The sequence below is a fragment of the Ostrinia nubilalis genome, chromosome 10 (assembly GCF_963855985.1).
Source record: "Ostrinia nubilalis chromosome 10, ilOstNubi1.1, whole genome shotgun sequence".
Lineage (NCBI taxonomy): Eukaryota > Metazoa > Arthropoda > Insecta > Lepidoptera > Crambidae > Ostrinia > Ostrinia nubilalis.
Genome location: NC_087097.1, coordinates 15,377,900 through 15,402,462, shown reverse-complemented (window position 1 = coordinate 15,402,462; position 24,563 = coordinate 15,377,900). Strand labels below are relative to the sequence as shown.

The 24,563-nt window shown below is 38.1% G+C and overlaps 1 protein-coding gene across 1 annotated transcript; it reads right to left on the bottom strand.

The window, feature by feature from the left end:
* Positions 1–678: 678 nt before the first annotated feature.
* On the bottom strand, positions 679–22,255 carry LOC135075320 (annexin B10). The gene is made up of 9 exons (XM_063969734.1): positions 22,000–22,255; positions 21,135–21,311; positions 13,282–13,374; positions 11,675–11,786; positions 10,753–10,832; positions 7,584–7,697; positions 4,323–4,455; positions 3,159–3,340; positions 679–1,836 (listed from the first exon to the last, which is right to left on the bottom strand). Exons 1-9 carry the CDS (start codon positions 22,009–22,011, stop codon positions 1,780–1,782), a joined length of 960 nt encoding a protein of 319 aa, XP_063825804.1. The 5' UTR covers positions 22,012–22,255; the 3' UTR covers positions 679–1,779.
* Positions 22,256–24,563: the final 2,308 nt, after the last annotated feature.

Below are 24,563 nucleotides of genomic sequence, written 5' to 3'. Positions count from 1 at the left end.
GCCAATGTTGCCACTATTCTTTGTGACCAATTCTGATGATTATTATTTAGCTACTCATAATAATGTTGTTGGTACATTTGATGTACGCGGGGCCCTCTGTGCCGAAGTCGTCTGTGAGAGACTTGAGAAGTGTTCAGAAACTCAACAGCACTTTTTAAGCAGGTAGTTAACAAAAGGTGGTGTTAGATCTAAGTAGAAGGGCATGCATGACCATGATATCTGAAGTCTGTAAGTCCTTAATTTAATGAACCTAAAGAAAATACACCATAGTTTTGTTAAGTCCTGTGAACACTGCTGATGAACCACAGACGGTGCCCCATCGGACTTACTACTGCCTTTACATCTTAAAAGTATATTTAATCATAATAAACCAAATGTGTGTATAAAACAGAAAAATAATTAAAAACATATCGTCTATTTACTTTGCAAATAACATCGCTTTGAATGTCGTAGAAGATAGTATTCGTAAGATACGGATGCGCCCACGCAGCGCGTCGTTGCAGGTTTATTTACTTTGTATTTACTCCGGATTATTATACTGTTGACTAAGAATGGCTGTTACGTGCGGTGGCCGACAACCGGCCATCACGAAGATGTGAATATATAAGTTTGTGATGAAGCTATGTATTTGATTTCACACAAAACAAATTTGGAAAAGGTATGTAATAAAACGCGACATTACTATTTCTTATTTATTGTGATGTAAGAAAATAAAAATTAAAGCTAAACTTAAACAAGGGGAATGTTATATTATGGCTCTCAGTCAGGATGTAATTTTAATAAAATTCTAAGAACAATCAACATCAATAAAATTTTAATATTATCAATTGACAAATAATACAATCTCAAGGCACTGCATGAAGGCAAAAGCTCTATATTATAGGCTATATTTGATACAGTCTATAATACAGCATATTTCTGCAACTGTCTATCACTTGAAAACTATGTACTCTTACATCTACACGTATACACCTACGCGACACGAGCACAGTAAGCGTATTCGAGATACAGCTTGAGAAATCAACATTAGAAACAATATCCAATAAATAAATTAGTAATAATACTTCCCAATCAGATTCAATTATTTAACGTAGCAACTACATTATAACCAAATTACAATATGAGTAACACCTGTTTCAACAGAAAACAGACATAATAATATCAATACAAAAGAAATACAACATCAATTCGCTTATGTAAATTGTAGCCCGAAAGCTGATCAAGAATCTTACTAATAATAATAATGTAAAACGTTTTAAAATTGTATAAGAAGTTAGCTCTCTAAGGAATTGTATTTTTAACACTGGCAACATCTACACGACATTTAGACATAGACACCGAAAAGAAAGTGTTGCCATTATTCCATGTGAGCAACTTACATTAATTACACAGCGCCAACTTATCTGATCTGATGATAATAGCTCAACAGAATTTCGGGAAATACACCCCAAGTTTGGTTTAGGTGCTCTTTAATTTTTGTTTGCACCTCACACATGACATTTTCAAACTTCTATTTCTTATTTTAGGCCACACTGAAAAGACTTAGGGTGATTGTCATAGTAATTAGCCTATACATAGTTATTGTATTGGCATATTGGATTGTTAATAAGTAAGAGACAAAAATATTTACTACATTGGACTGCGTATTGCTCAGAAAAAATATTTTCATTTTAGGCAAGTTGGCCAATAACTATGTATTGGCTAATTACTGTAGCGATCACCCTTTCATACATCTGATCAGATAATTGTCTATGGTACTGTGCATCCTCCTTGCATCCTCTACGCCGGTCCGAGGAGTGCGACGAGGGCCCTCTTGTAGTCTCCAGATGTCTCTCCCTGCTGCGGCGCCGCGGAAACAAACGGGTAATGTAGTGCGGAGCCGGTAGGTGGCGGCAGCGGCGGGCGATGCGCATGCGGCGGGAAAGAAACGCGGCGGAATTAGTATTGTGGAAGAAGGTTGAAATTGTGCGTTATTTACTTGGAAGATTATTGTAAGGATATTGAATAGTTTTGCGTGAATAAGTTTAATAATTATTGTGATGGGTTGCTTATGCATACAATTTTATTAAAATCTGTATGAAGTTTTATCACGATTTCTATCTTAGTTTGTGATCTACCAAATAATTGTGAAGTTAAAAAGCCTTGTAAGTAAGATTATTCATGATTATGAAATTACAGCAACCCTTAAATAATTTTACGATCAATGTGTAAACGTGTTCACCTTTTTTCACCCAACCATAATTACAAAACGTACAAACAGATAAATATAAAAATAAAATAACAATAACGAATATCTCACCTCCTGTTTCCAAACCACCAAAGTAGCGACATAAAAATAATGTTAAAACCATTATAATCAACACATGACTACATAAAAGTAATGTAATTTGTACGAGTACGACATGGAAAGCGTATTATAGAGCTACGAATGTATGCATTGCATGCAATGTTATATTTTTGTAGATATTGATTGAAGCATTACTTTCATGCTAGTGATGTGCTGGATTATAAGTGCAGTGGACTGAGATCGAGCTAAAAAGCTAGTGGCAGTATTTGAGTTCGAATAACTAACTAATCGAGCATTTAATAAATAGCTAGTTGAATATGGTACTTGACTATAAAAATAAGTATTCTTTTTACACAGTAGAAAATGGTGTGAACCAACCAATGAACACACGGTGTTGCCACTAAAATATTTGATCAACCGAGCTGTATTATTTATTGTGTGAGCTCCGAGCTTGAAATTTAAGACCTTTAGCTTTCCTAGGTCATCGTCTGTACAAGCCTAACAAAAAATAACTAGCAAACTCAAATACCACCACAGAACGTAATAAAAACCGCACTGACCTTGATGTCGCTCTCCAGCGTCTTATCGTAGATCTTCTCGTACTCCTGTTTGACATTGCCGAGGTCAATCTCAGCTCGGCTGACGATGATTCTTATCAGCGTCTTGTCCTCCGTTCCCGCGCCTTCCATCGCCTTGCGCAGGCGCTGCGCAAACCAGGCCGGGGCGTTTTCCACGCACTCCACTGGAAAACAGAGAAGACACTACATACCGGGGTTTTGGAGGCTGCTTTTGACCTGGCGACACGCTGCTGCTGAAAATACCTCCAGTTTTGGGACCTGTGGAGTGGACTTGCAACGCAACAAACGCATACCCTAATCTCGCTCTCCAAGGTTTTATCGTAGAGGCGTTCGTACTCCCGCTTGATGGTGCCGAGGTCGATCTCGCTGCGGCTGACGACGATGCGGATGAGCGTGCGGTCGTCGGTGCCCATTCCTTGCATGGCCTTCCGCAGGCGCGTCGCAAACCACGCCGCAGCGCTCTCCACGCACTCCACTGGAATTGGCCGGTTTAGTGGGAGGAAAGTGGACTAGCCAAGTGGAAGCTAATTTAGATACTGGAGTTGGAGCTAACCAAGTCATTTAGTAAATCAACAGTGCTGATAAAAGGTTACTAATTGGAGAAAAGATTTAGGTCATCTTATTTAATGATGGAATAATTTCGATTTATCTATATCCTTCATCCTTAAAGGGCTGATTTTTCAATCGTCAGATATCTTTTAGCTGAAGAATAAACTTTGTCATTTTGACATATTTCCCATACTAAAACTGTCAATGTGCCAAACTTAATTCTTTAGTTAAAAGTTATCCGACGATTGAAAAATCAGCCCTAAATAAAATAAGAACTTTAATTGATTATACGAGTGTAATGTAGGTAATACTTGTATGACATTCCTCTCGCATTCTTTGACCTAATAAAGTGATCCACATGTGCCAAGAAGTAATTGAGTCTTTCCGGGCGAGTCACTTCACCAGCATTGCGCACTCACGAGGCAATGGACTCGATCGATCTCGCCTACTTTTTGTAACAGCTGACAATGACACAAATTAATGTAATGACGATTTCGCTACTCTTCAAGCAGTCTTTACAAAAGTACTAAATAACCCTCTTGTAAAGTCTGCAGCTCCTGCTAATTTTGATCGCCAATAAAGAGAGATTATTTGCTTCCCACTACATTTTCATTATTTATAGATCATAAGATAAGAAATATGGTTAAGTATAAAGTGGGAAATATATTCCCTCTGTCCTATTAGTAGTTAATGAATGAACTGATCCTTAATTATATTCGGCGTACTGAGCGATACGGTAGATCTTGGCTACACAGCAATTCAGTGGTGGGAACGAATACGGTGGGAAATATATTCCCTCAGCCCTAATACGGGTTCATCGAATGAACAAAATGATGCGTACTGACCGATAGGTAAATCCTAGCTACACAGGACTTTTACTGGTGGGAACGAGAAGTGGGAATACTGACCGATGGCCGACAACGCGTCCTTGAGCTCGCCGCCGATCTCGGCCTTGATGGCTTGCTCGATGGTGCGGCCCGCGATGTTCTTGTACTCCTCGAAGATCAGCCGCAGTTGTGCGAAGCTCTCGTGCGCAAGGATCTGTGATAGAATGATAGTATCAGAAATAAAAAAGTTATAGATGATCACATTTGCAAGGTAAGAAGTAATATCAGTTATGTTATACACAGTGGCGGATTTACAAATTTGCCGCTAGTAGGCCATTCAATTTTTGCCGCCCCTACTGACTTTTGAAATACAATACGTTAGTTTAATCCCGTTATTAGTATTATTGTGAACTTAATGATATTTCTGTCAGTTACTAGATTATTATTGCAACCCGCTATGTACTGAAGAGTCTAATGTTGACCTAAAAACAGCAGCATATGTACTAATTATAAGGTGGGGAACGGCATGACTTAAAAATACCTACACTATATGAACACAGACAAAATAATGTGTGGTCAGTAAACATTGTTTTTGTTAAATATTTTTTATTGCACTTAACAGTTTAAAAACAATACAAACAATTTCTATTAAAATATAACATGTTAACAATCCAGTTAATGGTGACAGACAATGAGATCAATTAAGTTTTACATTAATCATTAATTATATCGTCGTATGAAATCTTTTTCATAAATTCTGACTCTATGCACAAAAGAGATAAAGCGTTAAGCTTTTCTTGACTTAAAGTAGATCGTAGATAGTTTTTAACCCGTTTTAAGCAAGAAAAGCTTCTCTCACCTGAACAATTTGTCACCGGTGTACACAGAGCCATGCGAAGTGCTATATCCAGTATAATTAACTAAGAACTACTTAAAGGTAAACAGAAAGACCAAGGCTTGGTAATACAGGGTGGCCCAGAAGAATATTCACTTTTTAAAATTCAAGGAAACGAAAACTGTACATTTTTATAGAACTTTAACTATTGCAATTTAAATAAAATTTAATGCAATTTATTTTTAAATTTACCTTTATTAAATTACATCGCCCAGGAGATTTCCTTGACGCTTACAACATTCGATCAACATACATCAAAATCTTAGAATGCGTTCGTCAGAATTACCTCGAAACCTATTTTCAATTTTTTGCCAAATGCTCAGCTTCAGTTGCTGCATGGTTGTTGGATTTATAAAAGTATACTCTATTCTTAATGTAACACCACAAAAAATAATTTTCTGGAGTGAGATCAGGGCTTCCTGGTGGCCAGGAGATGTCACCCCTGCCAGAAATTATTTTTTTGTGGGAACATGTCTCTTACCATCTAAATGCTTTCAGTTGAAGTGTGACACGTCGCCCCATTTTGATGAAACCAAGTGCTCCGGTCATAACCTTGCGAATCTTGCAGCTTTGAAATCAAAAAGCTTTTCAGCCTACCAGTATAGCGCTCTCAAAAATTAATCATCCTTTCAATGCAACAAACCAATTAAGCAGTGGTGAAATCTCACTGCCTCTAAGAAGCGCTAATCTCATTCCAGCAGACTTCTTTTTGTGGGGTTACCTTATGAGCAGACAGAGCAGAGTATACTCTAATAATCCAAAAACTCTGCAGCATTCATCTATCCTTAATCCATTTTGAGGTAACTCTAAGGCCTCAGCCTCGAGTTTAGCGGGCAGCGGGGCGGGAGCGGCGGCGGCGCGGGAGCGGCAGGATCTTATGCGTAAAATCAAATAGACCGGTTCTCGAAAACAACGGCGCGGCAGCGGGCAACGAGCGGGCAGCGGCGCTTGAGCGGGCAACGAGCGGGCAGCGCACTCCTTCTTTTGCCCACAATAAATCGAGCGTTAGGAATAAATTTGAATCGAAATAAAATTGTCGCCGTTGTTAAAACATTTCGTTTGCGAATAAAACAAATATCTCGACAACACAACCCCGAACACAACATTTCACCGCTAAAGCGCCGCGCGAGCTGCCCGTTTGTTTCGAGAACGGGTCTGCGTTGCCCGCCCCGCTCCCGCGCCGCCGCCGCTCCCGCCCCGCTGCCCGCTAAACTCGAGGCTGAGGCCTAAGGGCGCCGTCGCCGCGCCGCTACACTGTTCATACGCAACGAGTAAAACCGCCGCCGCGCCGCCACCGCGCCATCAAAGCATAATTTCGCGCGCGTCGCGGCGTCGGCGGGGCAGTGCGATGGTCACGCGGCGCGTATAAACAGTGCAAAGGCGTGGCGACGGCGCGGCGGCGGCGCGGTAGCGGCGTCGTGTGCAGGAGCGCTTACGAAAGTTTTCTAAAATTTTGATGTATGTTGACCGAATGTTGTACCTAAACGTCAAGGGAATCACATGTACGATAAAATTTATAAAAGATAGTAAATTTTAAAATAAATTGCACTAAATTTCCTTTAAATTGCAATAGCTAAAGTTCTAGGTACAAAAATGTACAGTTTTCGTTTCCTTAAATTTTCAAAAGTGAAATTTCTTCTGGGCCACCCTGTAAAACAATATACACGAAGTTGTGGAGAGATGGTGCTCGTGCTAGGCTCCGAAGATCCTGTGTTACGAGTTTTTTTTTTTATTTTTTATTGAAACGCTATTGGAATATTTTAAAATTCATGATCACATAAGTATCTAAGTTTAAGTTACAGTGCGTTTATTAATCGTTTATTTATATGGATTGTGTATACGTATAATTTTTTTCCTGTAAAAAAAAATTGCTAAATTTGCCGCCCCTCTAAATCTGCCGCCCTAGGCACTGGCCTACTTGGCCTATTGGTAAATCCGCCACTGGTTATACAGGGTGTCCAAAACAGTAGCTTCAATCGTGTGGACTATATTCAGATTGACCAGTAGTCACCTAGTAAGTGTTATGTATTTAAAGAGTTATTGTAGATAATTCAAGAGGCAAATGGAGGATTTGGCTTACACTCCCAATGCTGGCTGAGATGTGTTAGAGAAGCCTGGTTGGGGATTTATTGGCGGTCAAGCTGTAGATCTTGGCTACACAAGAGTTACAGCAGTGGGAATAGTCCCGTACATACACTGGCGATCCCGATCGGCCAGTTGTTATGCGCAAAGCATTTCCCTACGGAAAAAAATACTACTGGCAGCAGAATAAGGCCGAGTTGCACCACCTAACTTTGACCGTAACTATGACGATAACCGGTGTGTTTTGTATGGAGTTTGACAGATTTTTGACGTTTGTCAAAGTTAAAGTAAGATGGTGCAACCCACCCTTAGTCTTTTTCTTTTCTTTCTTTACCCGACCACCAAAAGGAGGTTTACACACTGACCTTGTTAAATATCTCCTCATCGGTGCCCCACTTGGCCTCGCCGGCGTCATACAGCGCCTGCGCGGACTCCTGCGCGCGCGCCGGGTCCACGCCCGCTTCCTCGTCGCGCGCCCCCTGGTTGGCACTCTTTGATATCAGACGTAGTCACTCTATGGTTTGGATGCCTTGGGCGGTGACGGCTCGTGTTGAAGATGAATGAATAGCGAAGTTGTTTTATTGAAGATTACTAAAGCCCGGTCTGTCAGCACGTAGAATTTTGTCCAATGACCCCAAGCTACACATCCTTATCGCTCGCGCGTAATTGTATTGCTGTCGCGACTGTGCGACGGGCGCCCGCAGTGAGTGTGCGAGCGCGACAGCAACATAATTACGCGCGAGCGATAAGGATGTGTAGCTTGGGGTCATTGGACTAAATTCTACGTGCTCGCGGACCAGACTATAGCGGTGTACAAATTGAAAATCTACAGTTTTTAAAACGTTTTTAAAAAACATCATTTCATAGAATATAATGGAAAACGTTTATTTTGCTGCCACATGAAAATACACAGAACAAACGTCAACATTACAGTATCAGTTCATTGCGTCAACTATTTGACCGCTTTTTTTATTTGAGCCAATTTTTATAAACTATGTATAACGAAATTTTTACAGTATCTGTGTAAAAGTTACAAACTTGACGTCTTCGCTCCGGCGCGTTATTTTTATGTTACTTTGCTCCGTGAAGCAATTTCAATATTAAAAGTGTCTTGGAAATTACTTTGTCTAGGCCCTGTTTCATATTTGGCCTGATCATCTCTTTCGGTTAGGCGGAATACAGGCCAAGAGCTTCCTAGTTATGGATAAAAAAAACTATTTTCGATACTAACAGCTGTAGTAGTTATTATTATACAATTTTAATTGCAAGGTCGAAACATCCGCACGTAATTATTAATAAAGTAAACACACCCGCTGTACATCGATTCATCAACCGCGAGCAACGTCAGCCGCCCAAGGCCGCGCGACCCGGCACAAGCGATAGGAAAGAAAGTGGCGTTGCACCCATTACGGCTAGCAACAGATTGAGATTTTACTACCTACTAATAGGTACGCTTACTGAGTAAGTGCCTGAGGTAAGGGAGGGGTAACATTGACATTTTATGACGTGACAGAGCATACAAATCTGTGCCCCGATTACGCTAATTTTGACGATTACGCTAAGCTGACGTCAACTGTTTTGACCAATCGTATCGCAGAATCGAGAAGCGTGTCTGGATTGGAGACGTTAAAAATTACCGTAATCGGGGCTCTGGGTGCTTAGTGCGAGTATACATCAAACGTATGACGGATAGTTACAGCGTCCCTAGCGGATTCTTTTAAGAACTAAAATCTTTATAGACCCACTCGCTAGCGACGACGTTTAATGCAATTGCAAACTCGTACTAAACACATTGAAGGAGATCTGAAATCTCTCTCGTTGATGTTTGGTGTTTACAAAAACACTCTCCCTTGCCGCTCTCATACCTCAGGCATTGACCCAGTTAAGCGATATACATGTCAACGTGAAATTGTGAACTCTGTCAGTTTATAATATAACGCGTTAGATTGAAAACTAACAGTGGGTTAGGTTAGGTTAGATTGTAATTTAACTACGTCAGATTATAATCTGACGGAATTCACAATTTTACGGTGACATACATACACATTCATACTAAAGTTCTCATTTTAAATTAAAGACTGTCAAACAAAACAATATCGTTTTTTTTTATTTCTCTCAATTTTCATTGCTGACCGTAATTCGATTAGTTAGAACCATGTCCCATTTAGCCACTCCTTGACGTGGCATAAATTAAAATGGTACCGGGAAATAGTAAACATGACATGGTGCTACCCAGCCCTTGGTGCTTTGATGAGTCATGTAGTTCAGGGTCTTTCATGATTACTTGCAGTTGTATTGTGTTAGCTGTTTCGTGTGAAAATGTAATCTAAAAAATATCAGCCCCCCTAGACAAAACGCACTTTTTGATCGAATCGAAAATCGAATCCGTCAAAACTCCATACAAAAAAGGGGCTTTTCGACCACTTTGCGACTGGTTTGCGATTATAATTTGCACTTTGTCTAGACCCACAGATTAAATCAACATAGCATCGAATGTATTTTTTATCGATTGGATGTACTGCAACACACTTTAAATTAATATTTTAATTCAAAAACAAACACCAAACATTGCATACAATTACCTCCGGAATTATGATAATATTAATTAATAACTTGAAATTATTAGTTATGATTAGTGTGCAAACGAAAAACAAACGCACAAGCATTTTTCTTAAGTACATACTCGTATATTGATGGTGATGGGTTACATTGTTATGGTATCATGTCGTAACTAATATCTAGTCTGATATCGTTTTGTTAAATCGAAGTACGGGGTGTATGGGACTTATTGGCAGTCACTAAAAAGTATAGAACTACTGCCCTAAATTAGATAATTAAATTAGTTAATAACATTAGTTTTTCCGAATTTATTTCCTCCATTAAATTACTTTTTGATAAAATGTCCCAAACATCCTGTATAAATAACAAACAAATTGTTAGTAGACAAATACAAGTAAATAAATAATGGGCCCATTTTTAATGATTTCCCAAGGCTTACGTAAAAACTACTTAAATCAATAGGCCAAGATTCTTTAGTGAGCTGGATCTTAAACCAAGACAAAAGTTTTCCGTCTTGTCTTTATTCCCACTTTTTTAATTAAGCACTTGCATATTTCAGTGACCCCTAGGCCACACACATCGCAACTTGAACATTCTCTCTCATTAAGTAAGTTAATATTAAAGTGTAAAATTAAAGCTTATTAGTGACCTGAGGTGGTGGGAGCCTGATGACCTGTAATACAGGTATACTAAATACCTAGCATAGGCATCAGACTCACACAAGAATGAACATCAAACGTATCTTATACATTCACTATGTAATTCTGTTCGATTTTTTGTGTGAGTAAAATAAAGATTTTTTTTTTTTATTTTTTTTTTTATTACTATGTGGATCTCTTTGTTATCTCTAAATAAACAAATTGAATTGAATTATCACGACATGTGTAGCGTACGTAGCCAAGTATTCGTGTATACTTCAAGTCGCAAATATGTGGCACAGGAATGAGTGATAAGATGATGGTGATGAAGACTTACAGTGACGATGAGCGTGAGCAGGCGGCGGAAGTCTCCAGAGGTCTCGGAGCACATGTGCTCCGCCAGCGGTCGGTCGTACACTGCGTAAAGGTTTTAAGGTTATTAAAGTTTTATGATTCGTTTGTTTGACAAATCGTCAAAAAGCTAAATCACATCGATTGCTGAACAAAAGAAGGAATGCTCAACGACCGGTCCTGCGCTGCCCGCGACTTTCATCAGATCGTCGATCCACCTAGTAGGAGGCCTGCCCATAATGCTTAGCACAGGTCGACATCTTGAGCACATAATACCTGATAGTTCCAAACAGGACAATCACCCCGCAAACGTATTTATAGAAATAGCGAGTCTCACGACGTAATAAAATATGCAATTAAGTTAGTTTGGTGTAAAAAAACAAATTACGATCAAATTCTTGGACATAAAATAATTGCTACTATCATATTTTATTCACCCTCTATGCTCCGTTGCATCTTGCAAATAACGTCCTTCACATCTGCTTAGTGTCTGCTGATAGCCAAGTTCAAGGGCGAGTGGTAATTGGTAAAGCACCCAAGAGTTTAATGACCAGGGATGTCAACCGAGACCAACTCACGTGACTTCCCAAGCATGGAGACTGTCAGTGACAAATTGTACTTATTGAAATTACAATTTTATGTATAAGTTGGATTGCTAGTGAAAATGATGGTCTTCCTTTCATCCATCATAACAGAAACTTTATTTAGAAAAAAAAAGAACCAACCACCTTTCGTTTACCGAGCGAATGTTCTGACCACGGAGATACGAAGACATAGAGCAAATGTGTCAAAATTTTCAAGCGTTTTACGCTTTATTTCGACGAATAATTTTCCAAGTTTCGTTAAAACTCCTGAGTGAGTTGCATGCTGTATGGCGATAGGTAAGAAAGGTATGAAGCGTGACTCACAGCGCTCGTAGGCTTCGACAATGGCGGCGATCTCCTTCTTAGTGCGCGTGCACAGGATCTCCACTAGCGTATCCTCGTCTGTGCCCATGCCTTCCATGCAGTGGTGCAACTCCTGGATAATCAATAATATACTCAATATCCTCAGGATAGCTCGTAAATTCCTTTAACTCCAAGACAGATTATGTTTTTTTTTAGATTATTGTAATTTGTTATTGCACAAATTACCGTTAGGCCCAGAACAGACGGTGAAACGCAACTGCAACGAAACTGCAACTGCAAGTTACTTTTGAGTTGCATCTAAGTTTCTGCCATAGCGTCCGTTGAGAGACCACACATGACTGACATGAATTTCGGTATTTATCGAATGTCAAGGAACAATACCACACAAGGGTAAACATGATTTGTGTTTTTGCAGTTGTAAGCTTTTTCTCAAATATCAAATCAAATATATTTATTTGTATAAAACAGGGTTACATTTTGAAAGTTTCAAACTTGCAGTTGCGTTTCACCGTCTGTTCTGGGCCTTAGCCCCTCGTACTAAGCTAAATATGCTTTTGTCACACCGAGTGAGCTCATTACAATAGTCGAGCGGCGGCGGGGACCGAACCCGCGTTCCCCGGATCTCGAGTCGGCCAGTCCAACCCCTTTACCGTTCGGCTATCGTGGCATTTCAAATACAAATAATGGATTGCAACCTCAGCTTTACTTGGCAAAAAGCCACTAAAATCGTTAAAGTCCTTTCATGGAGGGTAAATGGATAAAAAACACAAAACATTATTAATCAAAGAATAAAGAAATGATGTTATCAAAGAATAAAGAAAAGAACGAATCATTTCCGCGGCACTGCAATGATTCATGTACAGTAGAATCCCGATTATCCGGATCAATTAAAACCAGGGGTGTTCCGGATAATCGAAAATCCGGATAATCGATTTCAAAGTAAAATCAAACAATTATGAACATTCTTCAATAGAAAGGGTTTCCAAAACATCATTTTAGAGTCTATAAATCTAAATTTTACACTATTGAATGAATCCATTTCTTTTAACAATGAACTAAGACGACGTCCGTACCGTGTTACGGTGGCGGACCTTCGGTTTTTATGGGTCCAGAACCTAAATCGGTAATTAGAAACCGTGAAGAATGAGTCCGGATAATCGGATATCCGGATAATCGAAGTCCGGATAATCGAGATTCTACTGTATGTGTAAATGCAATTGATTTAATAACGTGAATCAGTGTAAATGCTAAATGGTGTGTACAACAATTTGTTATTAAAAAAAACCCATATCGCTAGGGTAGGATAGGTATTGTCATCCCAAAATAGAGTATTATCAGAGTAAATACAAATGAGTAGGTCATCTTCATAGAAACGCACCGAGCGCGGTTTGTATTTGAGCGCGCGCCAATACGTATGCGGCGCGCACGCACACACTGACAAAATTAGGGGCAACTCACCGCTAATAATCAACGCTAAATTTTGTCAGTGTGTGCGTGCGCGCCGCATACGTATTGGCGCGCTCACATACAAACCGCGCTCGGGCGTTTCTATGAAGATGACCTACTCATTAGTATTTACTTTGGTATTATAGGTCTCAATAACGTACCTTGCAGAGGTACTCCTCAGGCGGCAGCATGAGCGCCACGATCACGTCCTCGAAGTGCCCGCCCAGCTCCGACTTCAAGTCGTCGATCAGGTCCTAGGGCAAATGAAACGGTCATTCTTCTTCTTCTATAGTTTAGGTTGTGTTGTAACTACTGAGGTCCCTACCACACCCTACTGATTAATTTCGTTGCGGGTCCAATGACAGTTTAACTTTCCCCCGGGACAAACGTCTTGACCTTCACTGGTTGGGTTTTTATTGGCGGTTAAGCTGTAGATCCTGGCTACACAGGAGTTGCAGCGCTGGGAACGAGAGGTGGGAATAGTCCCAAACATTTTTAGCGCTAGTCAACGTTCGACACAAGGATGCACGCTCAAATTCACAGTCATTAAAACAGATTGACTATGCACGCTTTCCGGTCAACTACCCTCCACAGAAATGGAATCTCGGCTGGTTAAGTCGGACTCGTGGCTGTCAGGCGAGAAGTATGCCTAATTGCCTACCCACAATTTTTAAAATCTTGTGGCCTGATGTACACCCTCAGCGTCGTAAAAAATGATTTTTATTTTTTTGCCAGCATGCACTCATCTTGAAATAGATAGATAAATTTTAGGATTTTTTTCGATTACTTCGTAACCAGGAAAAAAGTTTTAGTTCCTAACTAACTACCTAATCTAAAATCATTCATGTTTCCTCATTCCTGATTTTAGATAAGTATTCTAATTACTGTGAAGTGTGATTTGATAATTAATTTTAATCATTTAAAATTTCACAACTGACCTATTTGGAATTATGTTTACCAAATTATTATAATGATTAACATGGAAATTAATTACATAATACAGTTTTGCATGGTTAGTGGTTACAGGCGTTAGAATGTTTTTGATAACAGTCTGTGATATCATATCAATATTTACATATTGATTGCTATGGCAACATTGTATGTGTACTGCAACCAATTTATTTGATAAGGCTTGGTTTTTCTGAGTGGGTACTTGCATTATTTAAGTACCCACTGCACCAACCTTTAAAATATTCAACACGAATTTCGGCATTTATGGAATGTCAAGGAATGTTACCACACAAGGGTAACATGATTTGTGTTTTTTGCAGTTGTAAGCTTTTTCCGATTCATTAATGTTAAACATACACTGAGACACACTGAGATGTGCATTTATTCTTCAGATCTATAATGATGATTGCATGGTCAAGTAAAAATCAGTATGAGTCAATGTAATTGAGTCACAAGATTTTTAATTAAGGGTTCGCGCGCTCGGGTGACTTTTGCAATAGCTTTTGTCGCCGTGACTATTTCGTAACTCATACCAAATCCGACTCATCAAATATAGATAGATGTATGTATTAAAAAGTCCCTTGATCCTAATGTGCCTAGGGCGCCTAGTACGTTAAAGACGGCCCTGGACAAAACTCACGCGTGCGTGCGAGCCCTAAGGCCCAGAGCTGGTCGCGTCATGTGTGGTCTCTCAACGGAATCTATGGCAGAAACTTAGATGCAACTCAAAAGTAACTAGAAGTTGCAGTTTCGTTGCAATTGCATTTCACCGTGTGTTCTAGGCCTAAGTGTCATGCAACCTCACCCACATAGCATTTCGGTCTTCATATCGTTGTTTTTATCGCAAGTTAAACTATACTGCTATTACCTGAATGGCCTTGATAATTTAACGTAGATTAAGTAGCATAGTACGAGTTTTTGTGATGAATCACTACGAGACACGCGGCCTTGACTGGGGCAGTGTATGGTGTTTTACGTAATGTACAGATGTACTACTCTGAGTCAGTTCCTGTTGGAGTTCTTTATTAATGAGCTTTTTATCAACAAGATTTTCACTACAAAACTATTTTGGCGTAGTTACGTGATGAATCGCCTTGAGCGTAGCCAGTCCACCAGTCTCCAGCTTAGGTTTGATGAGGAAGATGAGTGTAATTATTTTATAATGTAAAAAGATAAAACATAAAATATAAAAAATATTAGTGAAAGAATTTTTTCGATATCTCAAAAACTGAATTTTCTATGGGCATTCAAAGTTGGATGTTTTAAAAATCAACTCGCACTTGACCGTTTAGCGCGTGACGTCACACCGCCCGTTACCTCCGCCGGGATGGCATTGCTCCTTCGCGCGCTCATAGACTCGTACAGTCATTTTGAGTTTTATAGAATTATGGAGTAAAAAATACCATGCAGATATTGTATAGTAACCCTTTTATACTAATACAATGGTTAGTGCCCCAGAAAATTACTTTTAAAGCTAAGAAAAGCTGATAAATACATAAATGGTGTAAGTTAACGAAAAGGGAGAAAGCGTTATCTACAAAAACCAGTCGATATTATTGCAAAGATCATTTTAATGCGAGTACCTACCTAAAGACAAAACACCTACCATTGTATATTTTTCATTACAAATTTTTTATAAAGTATTTTAGTGACATTTTATTTGAAACAGTAGACAAAAAATAGAGAAACAAAACACGAGGCACGCACGCAGATGGGTTACTTAAAAAGTAAATTGAATCCTTTGAAACTTTAAAGACAATACTAAAAACTCTCTACCTACTTTAGCCCTTGTTATTGACTATGTTTTATAGTGGTAAAATAATGTTGTCGCTTCTTTGAGTTATCGATAAAAATCTATACGAACAAAATGTATTAACACATACTTTTCATTCTTGTAATGTGACAATCCGCCTGTAGAAGTCAAAGAGATAATAATACTCTAGAATAGAGTTATCGTCATCATCATCGTCATCTCAGCCACAGGACGTCCACTGCTGAACATAGCCTCCTTCAATAACTTCCACATAATATCGCACAGTTGGTAGAGGCCTGCATCCAGCGCCTCCCTGCTATCTTTATCAGGTCGTCGGTCCACCTTGTGGGTGGACGTCCTACGCTGTGTTTTCCGGTACGTGGCCTCCACTCCAGAACCTTTCTGCCTGGGGCAGAGCTGCGGCAGGTTATACAGAAAACTAAGGAAGGAGTATAACTTGCCACTATGCTTGACGTTCGTGGAATATGAGAAGAAGGCCTTCGATTCGATCGATACTTGGGCAGTGCTGCAGTCTCTCCAGCGGTGCCATATTAATTATCGCTACCGTTGCTGACGATATTGTGGTCATGGCACTCATGGCAGAGTTGCTGGAAGACCTCGGCACAATGCTCAAAGTCCTTAATCGAATATATCGGAACAGGTAGGCATTCGGATGAATACGAACAAAATGAAGCTTATGTCGAACTGCGCCCTACTCAGTTTCGTTTCGGAGCTTAATTCTCGCGATTGTTGACAAGTATTGTCTACCTTAGACAAACGATTAATAGCCCGACGGATTAGCAAGCTGAAATGGCAATGGGCAGCTAGGGCACGTAGCGTAGTATGCCGAATAGAGTTATCTGCAATAGAAATAAAGACGAGAGATACGAAGATTCAAGTAGAACAGAAAAAGAAAGACGTAACAGACTCAAACTAAAAATCAGGAAAAACGTTGACGACCCTCGATAGAGTTAGAAACCAGTTTTAACTGTGACAAAACAGACTGTACCTTACTTCCGATTCATGATCGTACACTGATTCCATAGAAAGTTACAAAGTGTATACTAATAACTTTTTAAAGTGAACAAAAAAAATCATCAAGCCCGATGGACTGATCTTTGTGTCAGATGGTTATGGTGGTAGTACTACTGACACATATATTTTTGATACTGCCTTGTATAGTTCACATCTTTGACTTTAATAAATTTTAGCTGAGATCCAACTTGCACAACAGTTTTGGTTTCCTCCAATAGCACGCTACTTCGGTACAAGCGGGATCTTCACTACGTCTATACATATAACCTTAAAACCAATTAATGCCATTGTATGTTTGCATTCTTCATTGCTTGCTGCACAAACTCCGCATTCCAGATTTTCCAATTTATTCGTTATCTTCAGCACAAACAAATGTACAATGATATGCCGTAGCTCTAACTTTGTGTTCAGGTGTAGTAACTCTTGTTTTTACTGTACACTGCGGATATAGTCTTTTCAAATGAAATTACCCTACGAGTATTACATTATGTCCATAATTCGATAGTTGGATAGTTAGTCTATAACACGACTGGACTTGATCGTCCAACTCTGTAAAAATAAAATATTAAGACATAACGTTGCTAAATTATTGATGGGTATTATTTTCTATCGATAACCCACAGCAATCTGACTGACAGCACTAGTACTTTTACTTTTAAACTAGATAGAACTTTTATAATCTACCTCAAATACTACAAAAAGCGTAAATACTAAATACTCAATTATTTATTGCATCCATAATAATAGGTTCACTTACCTTGCAAATTTTAGCACTTGGATTTCTGCAATAATATAGGTACTTTGCATGTTTTCTGAAAGTATCCGCAACCATAAGTAAATCTACTTTCGGAAGATTATTTGGTTGGCATCAGATACGGTTAATATAAATAAAAAATGTATCGAAATGAACGAAAATAAGTTTACAGAGCGCAGCTAGCACCCGCGCCGCCCGTCCGTCGTTGCCCAACGAGCGGTGTGACGTCATCGCCCGTATTCCAGGGGTGCTATCAGTTTTCGCGCGTTCCCATATTGATTTGCTTATAAAATATTCAATTTTCGTGATATCAACAAAATTTTTTCACAGTTAGTCTTATTTTAGCTTAAAGTTTTTGTTAGGGCTGAAAAAGGGGAATAAATTTTGATTTACATCTTCCTCAATTGAGGAAGATGAGTGTAATTATTTTATAATGTAAAAAGATAAAACATAAAATATAAAAAATATTAGTGAAAGAATTTTTTCGATATCTCAAAAACTGAATTTTCTATGGGCATTCAAAGTTGGATGTTTTAAAAATCAACTCGCACTTGACCGTTTAGCGCGTGACGTCACACCGCCCGTTACCTCCGCCGGGATGGCATTGCTCCTTCGCGCGCTCATAGACTCGTACAGTCATTTTGAGTTTTATAGAATTATGGAGTAAAAAATACCATGCAGATATTGTATAGTAACCCTTTTATACTAATACAATGGTTAGTGCCCCAGAAAATTACTTTTAAAGCTAAGAAAAGCTGATAAATACATAAATGGTGTAAGTTAACGAAAAGGGAGAAAGCGTTATCTACAAAAACCAGTCGATATTATTGCAAAGATCATTTTAATGCGAGTACCTACCTAAAGACAAAACACCTACCATTGTATATTTTTCATTACAAATTTTTTATAAAGTATTTTAGTGACATTTTATTTGAAACAGTAGACAAAAAATAGAGAAACAAAACACGAGGCACGCACGCAGATGGGTTACTTAAAAAGTAAATTGAATCCTTTGAAACTTTAAAGACAATACTAAAAACTCTCTACCTACTTTAGCCCTTGTTATTGACTATGTTTTATAGTGGTAAAATAATGTTGTCGCTTCTTTGAGTTATCGATAAAAATCTATACGAACAAAATGTATTAACACATACTTTTCATTCTTGTAATGTGACAATCCGCCTGTAGAAGTCAAAGAGATAATAATACTCTAGAATAGAGTTATCGTCATCATCATCGTCATCTCAGCCACAGGACGTCCACTGCTGAACATAGCCTCCTTCAATAACTTCCACATAATATCGCACAGTTGGTAGAGGCCTGCATCCAGCGCCTCCCTGCTATCTTTATCAGGTCGTCGGTCCACCTTGTGGGTGGACGTCCTACGCTGTGTTTTCCGGTACGTGGCCTCCACTCCAGAACCTTTCTGCCTGGGGCAGAGCTGCGGCAGGTTATACAGAAAACTAAGGAAGGAGTATAACTTGCCACTATGCTTGACGTTCGTGGAATATGAGAAGAAGGCCTTCGATTCGATCGATACTTGGGCAGTGCTGCAGTCTCTCCAGCGGTGCCATATTAATTATCGCTACCGTTGCTGACGATATTGTGGTCATGGCACTCATGGCAGAGTTGCTGGAAGACCTCGGCACAATGCTCAAAGTCCTTAATCGAATATATCGGAACAGGTAGGCATTCGGATGAATACGAACAAAATGAAGCTTATGTCGAACTGCGCCCTACTCAGTTTCGTTTCGGAGCTTAATTCTCGCGATTGTTGACAAGTATTGTCTACCTTAGACAAACGATTAATAGCCCGACGGATTAGCAAGCTGAAATGGCAATGGGCAGCTAGGGCACGTAGCGTAGTATGCCGAATAGAGTTATCTGCAATAGAAATAAAGACGAGAGATACGAAGATTCAAGTAGAACAGAAAAAGAAAGACGTAACAGACTCAAACTAAAAATCAGGAAAAACGTTGACGACCCTCGATAGAGTTAGAAACCAGTTTTAACTGTGACAAAACAGACTGTACCTTACTTCCGATTCATGATCGTACACTGATTCCATAGAAAGTTACAAAGTGTATACTAATAACTTTTTAAAGTGAACAAAAAAAATCATCAAGCCCGATGGACTGATCTTTGTGTCAGATGGTTATGGTGGTAGTACTACTGACACATATATTTTTGATACTGCCTTGTATAGTTCACATCTTTGACTTTAATAAATTTTAGCTGAGATCCAACTTGCACAACAGTTTTGGTTTCCTCCAATAGCACGCTACTTCGGTACAAGCGGGATCTTCACTACGTCTATACATATAACCTTAAAACCAATTAATGCCATTGTATGTTTGCATTCTTCATTGCTTGCTGCACAAACTCCGCATTCCAGATTTTCCAATTTATTCGTTATCTTCAGCACAAACAAATGTACAATGATATGCCGTAGCTCTAACTTTGTGTTCAGGTGTAGTAACTCTTGTTTTTACTGTACACTGCGGATATAGTCTTTTCAAATGAAATTACCCTACGAGTATTACATTATGTCCATAATTCGATAGTTGGATAGTTAGTCTATAACACGACTGGACTTGATCGTCCAACTCTGTAAAAATAAAATATTAAGACATAACGTTGCTAAATTATTGATGGGTATTATTTTCTATCGATAACCCACAGCAATCTGACTGACAGCACTAGTACTTTTACTTTTAAACTAGATAGAACTTTTATAATCTACCTCAAATACTACAAAAAGCGTAAATACTAAATACTCAATTATTTATTGCATCCATAATAATAGGTTCACTTACCTTGCAAATTTTAGCACTTGGATTTCTGCAATAATATAGGTACTTTGCATGTTTTCTGAAAGTATCCGCAACCATAAGTAAATCTACTTTCGGAAGATTATTTGGTTGGCATCAGATACGGTTAATATAAATAAAAAATGTATCGAAATGAACGAAAATAAGTTTACAGAGCGCAGCTAGCACCCGCGCCGCCCGTCCGTCGTTGCCCAACGAGCGGTGTGACGTCATCGCCCGTATTCCAGGGGTGCTATCAGTTTTCGCGCGTTCCCATATTGATTTGCTTATAAAATATTCAATTTTCGTGATATCAACAAAATTTTTTCACAGTTAGTCTTATTTTAGCTTAAAGTTTTTGTTAGGGCTGAAAAAGGGGAATAAATTTTGATTTACATCTTCCTCATTGTTTTGTAAGATTTAGACATAACTTACTGTGACTGAAATTCAGTAAAAATTAGACTAAAATCGAAACTTTACTGCTAGTTTGGGAGGAAAGATGGAATTTGATAAAACTTGTTATATGTAGCTTATAACTTTTACATCATGAAAATACCTATGTATGTGTACATTTTGCTAGCAAAAGCTTTTGGACATTAATAAACATGAAAAACAATGTAGCAGTCCAACTGTAATGTTTTCGTCTGAACCAACGTTAACAACTAACAGCTCTCCTTTTAACTTTAAAAAGTTATCTTTTTGTTTACTTACTCTGCCGTACTCGTGGGTGAAGGCCTGGGAGATGGCCTGGCGCTGCTGGTTGGAGCGCGCCGTGAGGATGTCGATGATGGCCTGCTCGTCCGTGCCGAAGCCCTTCATGGCGGCTCGGAGGGTGTTGGCATCTTCCAGCGCATTGAAGTTCGGTGCTCCGAATACGGTTGGTTCACGCTTTATGGAAAAAGGATTTTACGTTCATACAATAAAATGTTTTTGTTTACTTTTAACTCGTTGAATGTCAAGATTCCAGACACAATGCAAAGGTGATTGTATCTCAACCTGATCAATGCTAGCAATGGCAGCCAAAAGGTTAACTTGTAAGTAACCTGTTTTGAGACAAATAAGTGCTTTCTATTCTATTCTACTGCTTTTGCAATGATGCTATTGATAAAATAATAGAATTAATTACCAGGATCATTTCTAAATAAGAAATAACAAGATAAAGATACCTAATTATTTAATGAAGCCTGCATTTAAATCTTTTTTTAAACAGTGTATGGCCTTCTTGAAATCTAGAACATCCATTTCCTTGAGTTCTAACTCATCATCAACGAAATTGACTAGGCGCGTATCTACCTCACGCGCCCAAATATACTCTAATATTCATACAGTACATATACTAGAAGTCAGCAAGATATAAATAGGGACTTGTACCTAATGGAAACTATGAATTAGGTGAGTCACCCTACTCATTCTAATTAAGTTCGGAAGTAATGTTATTGTATTCTAGTTTTTGTGACCCGGCCAAGGCTACTCCCGGCTCCCTTCGACCTATTTACGCTCTGACGTCATCTGGGACCGCCCTTACTATATCACTTACAAAATATGTATACTAAACGAATAAAGAAGGCATACTTACGTGGTGAGACATCTTCGCTGTTGTCAACGTCGATCAAAACCCAGAAACGGCAAGTAGGGCGAACTACTTTAGACTTTACGGTCAATTTTAATTATAGATTCCTGCAACAAAGTGTAAGTTACTCGTAAAGAATCTTTATTTAATTGGCGACCATATTAACTACAAATGAACAACTAATTAAGTCCAGTTATTAACATTACGTTAAGTCGCCAACGAAAATTGGTAATTATTTACAAAGCAAAACAGCTGCACTCACCAAAAATCACAAATCGACTGAAAAAAAAAATAAACAGCAAAAATGACAACGTCAACTGAAAATGTCAATTTACTTTTTTATAAGAGCAATGGAACACAGTTGTTGGCCAACTCAGTACCGCTTTAATGATAACGTTATTCTAATCGTTATGCCGCACTATGGAGCGAAATTGCGATTTATGGACATAGCGACTTTTTTCACAATTTCTATTTGAAAAAAATACCTATCGATAGGTTACGTTATTCTGATGAATAAATGCTGCACAAGTTTTTCTCTAAAACCAATAGTTTGACTGGAAAAAAATATTTTCCATTTTCGTTGTATGGAATGAAACATAAAGTGGTCGATTTCGACTAAGCCTTGACAGATCTTGCTTTGAAACTACTTGAGCCTTGTTCTATGGCTTGTTGACTGTAATCCTACGCTATCAGCGCGTATCCAAAGTTGCCCGTTCACAAGTTATGAGGTGCTGAAAAATTAAAAAAAAGTAAGTAAAAGTGACTTTTTTTTGGAATATCTTTAAAGATTTAACAAAAATATAAAGATTTTATACGTTAATAATGTAAATTAACCTTAAATTACTGCTAAAAACACATTTTAATAAACTTAAAAGGAATTAAATCAGCGATTTTTTTTCACAATTTCTGTTTTAAAAAAATACCTATCGATAGGGTATGTTATTCTGATGAATAAATATTACGAACGTTTTTCTCTAAAACCAATAGTTTGGCTGGAAAAAAATATTTTCCATTTTCGTTGTATGGAATGAAACATAAAGTGGTCGATTTCGACTAAGCCTTAACAGATTTTGCTTTGAAACTACTTGAGCCTTGTTCTATGGCTTGTTGACTATAATCCTGCAAAAACAGCGCGCGCCCAAAGTTGCCCGTTCAGAAGTTATGAGGTTCCAAAAAATGAAAATTAAAGTAAGTAAAAGTATCTTTTTTTGGGTATAAATCTTTAAAGATTCAACTAAAACATGAAAATTATATACTTTAGTAATGTAATTAACCTTTCTCTTGTCGTCTTATCTAAAGAAAAGTCAATTTTACTTACTTTACTTTTCATTTTTCGGAACCTCATAACTTCTGAACGGGCAACTTTGTGCGCGCGCTGTTAGTCTAGGATTATAGTCAACAAGCCATAGAACAAGGCTCAAGTAGTTTCAAAGCAAAATCTGTCAAGGCTTAGTCGAAATCGACCACTTTATGTTTCATTCCATACAACGAAAATGGAAAATATTTTTTTACAGCCAAACTATTGGTTTTAGAGAAAAACGTTCATAATATTTATTCATCAGAATAACATACCCTATCGACAGTTATTTTTTTAAACAGAAATTGTGAAAAAAAAATCGCTGATTTAATTCCTTTTAAGTTTATTAAAATGTGTTTTTAGCAGTAATTTAAGGTTAATTTACATTATTAACGTATAAAATCTTTATATTTTTGTTAAATCTTTAAAGATATTCCAAAAAAAAGTCACTTTTACTTACTTTTTTTTAATTTTTCAGAACCTCATAACTTGTGAACGGGCAATTTTGGATGCGCGCTGATGGCATAGGATTACAGTCAACAAGCCATAGAACAAGGCTCAAGTAGTTTCAAAGCAAAATCTGTTAAGGCTTAGTCGAAATCGACCACTTTATGTTTCATTCCATACAACGAAAATGGAAAATATTTTTTTTCAGCCAAACTATTGGTTTTAGAGAAAAACGTTCATAATATTTATTCATCAGAATAACATACCCTATCGACAGGTATTTTTTTTAAACAGAAATTGTGAAAAAAAAATCGCTGATTTAATTCCTTTTAAGTTTATTAAAATGTGTTTTTAGCAGTAATTTAAGGTTAATTTACATTATTAACGTATAAAATCTTTATATTTTTGTTAAATCTTTAAAGATATTCCAAAAAAAAGTCACTTTTACTTACTTTTTTTTAATTTTTCAGAACCTCATAACTTGTGAACGGGCAACTTTGGATACGCGCTGATAGCGTAGGATTACAGTCAACAAGCCATAGAACAAGGCTCAAGTAGTTTCAAAGCAAGATCTGTCAAGGCTTAGTCGAAATCATGTGCATGTGGATTGAGTGATCCTTGCTTCAATCTTAACAAAAATCGAGGAAGTTTTACTTAAAATATGTTAAAACATTGCGATGAAGTTTAAAAATTTGTTAAACCTAAGATAAAAATGTTATGGCCAATAAATAGGAGCACTCATACCGCACGCTTTAAGAAAACGTCAACATGTTTATTTCAGAAAATAAAGCCTTTCCACTTCTTTTTATAGTATAGAAAAATTGTT